Source organism: Brassica oleracea, chromosome C1, assembly GCF_000695525.1.
Source record: "Brassica oleracea var. oleracea cultivar TO1000 chromosome C1, BOL, whole genome shotgun sequence".
NCBI classification, from domain to species: domain Eukaryota; kingdom Viridiplantae; phylum Streptophyta; class Magnoliopsida; order Brassicales; family Brassicaceae; genus Brassica; species Brassica oleracea.
This window is the reverse complement of record NC_027748.1, coordinates 31,953,450-31,955,402: the sequence shown is the minus strand read 5'-3', so window position 1 is coordinate 31,955,402 and position 1,953 is coordinate 31,953,450. Positions and strand designations below refer to the sequence as shown.

The following is a 1,953-nucleotide window of genomic DNA, read 5'->3' as shown; positions in this document are numbered from 1 at the left end:
AAAAACGACATGCATTTTATTTTAAACAACACGTAGTTCGTTTAAAAACAACACGCTGTCTCTCTTCTTGACGATAAGTTTAAACGAGAAAAGATCTTGCGGAGGAAGTTTCGTAACGCCTCGCCTCCGAGATCCTCGCGAGATTTCCGCCAACGTGCGCACGTGCGGCATTAGTTACGGAAAATGGCTCGTCTTCTCTTCTTTAAAAACTCGTCTCCCCCTTCATTTTTCTAAAAGTTTTTACGCAACAAAAAATCACCAAATCCCTCAACGTAAGTCTAGAGAGTGTTTCGTAGAGTTTATAGTTCGATAGGGCGATCACGAGTGAGGCGTGATTCGTCTGCCATGGTTGTATCCTGGGACTCTATATTCGTACAGTTCCGTCTCACTAACGGAGCAAATATTTTGAGTTAAGGAAAGAGATCATATCTCGACTCCATGTCTCTTTGCGAATACGATTTCTTATCGTTCTTGTATTCGTCATTTACATTCGTTTATTTCCTTAACATCGCTTTTATTCTATCGTTTATGTCAGTCCGGTTTTCCGGCTTCTACATCTCTGTGTTTTATCCTCTCATATAATCTCAGACTTGCTTACTGCTTATAATGAAACAAAAACATCTTTTGCAGGACTTGTCTGGTAGACCATATCTTGGTTTCAACTTGGAGATTCCAACACAGAGAGTTGGGAACTATGACACTCAGGTTCTTCAATCCTTCTCTTTTAGTTATTTCTTTATTTGATGTTTTAGTTATAAATTTGTAAACCCTTTTCATTTGTAGTTGGTGGAGCACTTTTTCCAGTCGTTGGTGAATACTTCCGGTATGACACTTCACATCCGTCAGGTAATCGTACCGTACGGGTTCATGATTCACTTATATGTACTCTGCTTGGCAACCTTTTGAAGATAGTGTTTAATATAGTCGGTTTGTTACAACAGCTTTCTGGTAGAAACTCGCATCACATAATAGAGGCGACATTTAAGGCCTTTGCCAGGGCTCTACGACAAGCAACGGAGAATGATCCTCGCCGTGGTGGCACCATACCAAGGTTTGACTTATCCTCCACCACATTCTTGTTAGACACACACTCTTAGCTAAGAAAAATAATATATCGTAAAGAATGCAAGAATCATTACGATAAATGATCCATTCATATCTCGGTTTAGAAGCCTATTACTCTTTGTGGATCCTTAGGGTGTATGTTTGTTGTCTTGATGAAGAATGTATGTATCGTTTGAGGTGTTATTGCTTTTTGGGATTTTGCAGTTCAAAAGGAGTCTTGTCACGGTCCTGAGAGCTGAGCAATCACAAGAAGAAGCTCCCAGATTCACTCTTTAGAAGATTGTTGGGCTCATCTTTATGATTAATATGTTGATGAAAGAGTGTTTTGTATGACTTCATTTTTGGAAAAGTCTATTATCATCCTGTATCAAACTCAGAAACTTGCTGAAAGACTTGCTAGTTTTCTGGAAAGGTTAAATGTCTTAAAACGACTCCGTTTTATAGCCTTGTCGGTAGTTAACGGTTAATAATGGCAACGGTTACTGTTAATCCAGAGAATGTTTCCATCAGATAATCCTAAACCCTAATTTTAGATTATTCAAGTGGGAAATTTTAGTTTGATGTTAGGTATTATCCAACTTAGCTGTTATCTCCGACAAACCTAGGTCTGCTCTGTTGCATCTCATTTGTTTTAATCTTTGCTCTGCATCATATCTTTTTTTTTTTACCAAAGTTGTTCTACATCAGATCAATTGTTTATGGGTATCCATCGTCACAGGTTATTAGTCCTTGCCTTTTTGCAGGCTTATTTCTTAAACTTAGTACAGCATAATGGTAGTTTTTTTTTTTTTTTTTGCAGTTGTTTAAAATTAGGGCCGCTGATAGAGAAAAAGATAAAAATAGCATTAAATCAAGTTTTTGTTCCCAAACTAGCACTCAAGGTCAAAA

The 1,953-nt window shown here is 37.8% G+C and overlaps 1 protein-coding gene across 1 annotated transcript in view; it reads left to right on the top strand.

The window, feature by feature from the left end:
• The window catches only part of LOC106343080 (imidazoleglycerol-phosphate dehydratase-like), a 6,119-nt gene extending 4,805 nt beyond the window's left edge, over positions 1 to 1,314 (top strand). The window contains exons 5-8 of the mRNA XM_013782209.1: positions 631 to 705; positions 784 to 846; positions 942 to 1,051; positions 1,270 to 1,314. Coding sequence (XP_013637663.1) covers positions 631 to 705; positions 784 to 846; positions 942 to 1,051; positions 1,270 to 1,297 — 276 coding nt within the window. The 3' untranslated portion in view covers positions 1,298 to 1,314. The remainder of the gene's footprint in view (positions 1 to 630; positions 706 to 783; positions 847 to 941; positions 1,052 to 1,269) is intronic.
• The last annotated feature ends 639 nt before the right edge of the window (positions 1,315 to 1,953 follow it).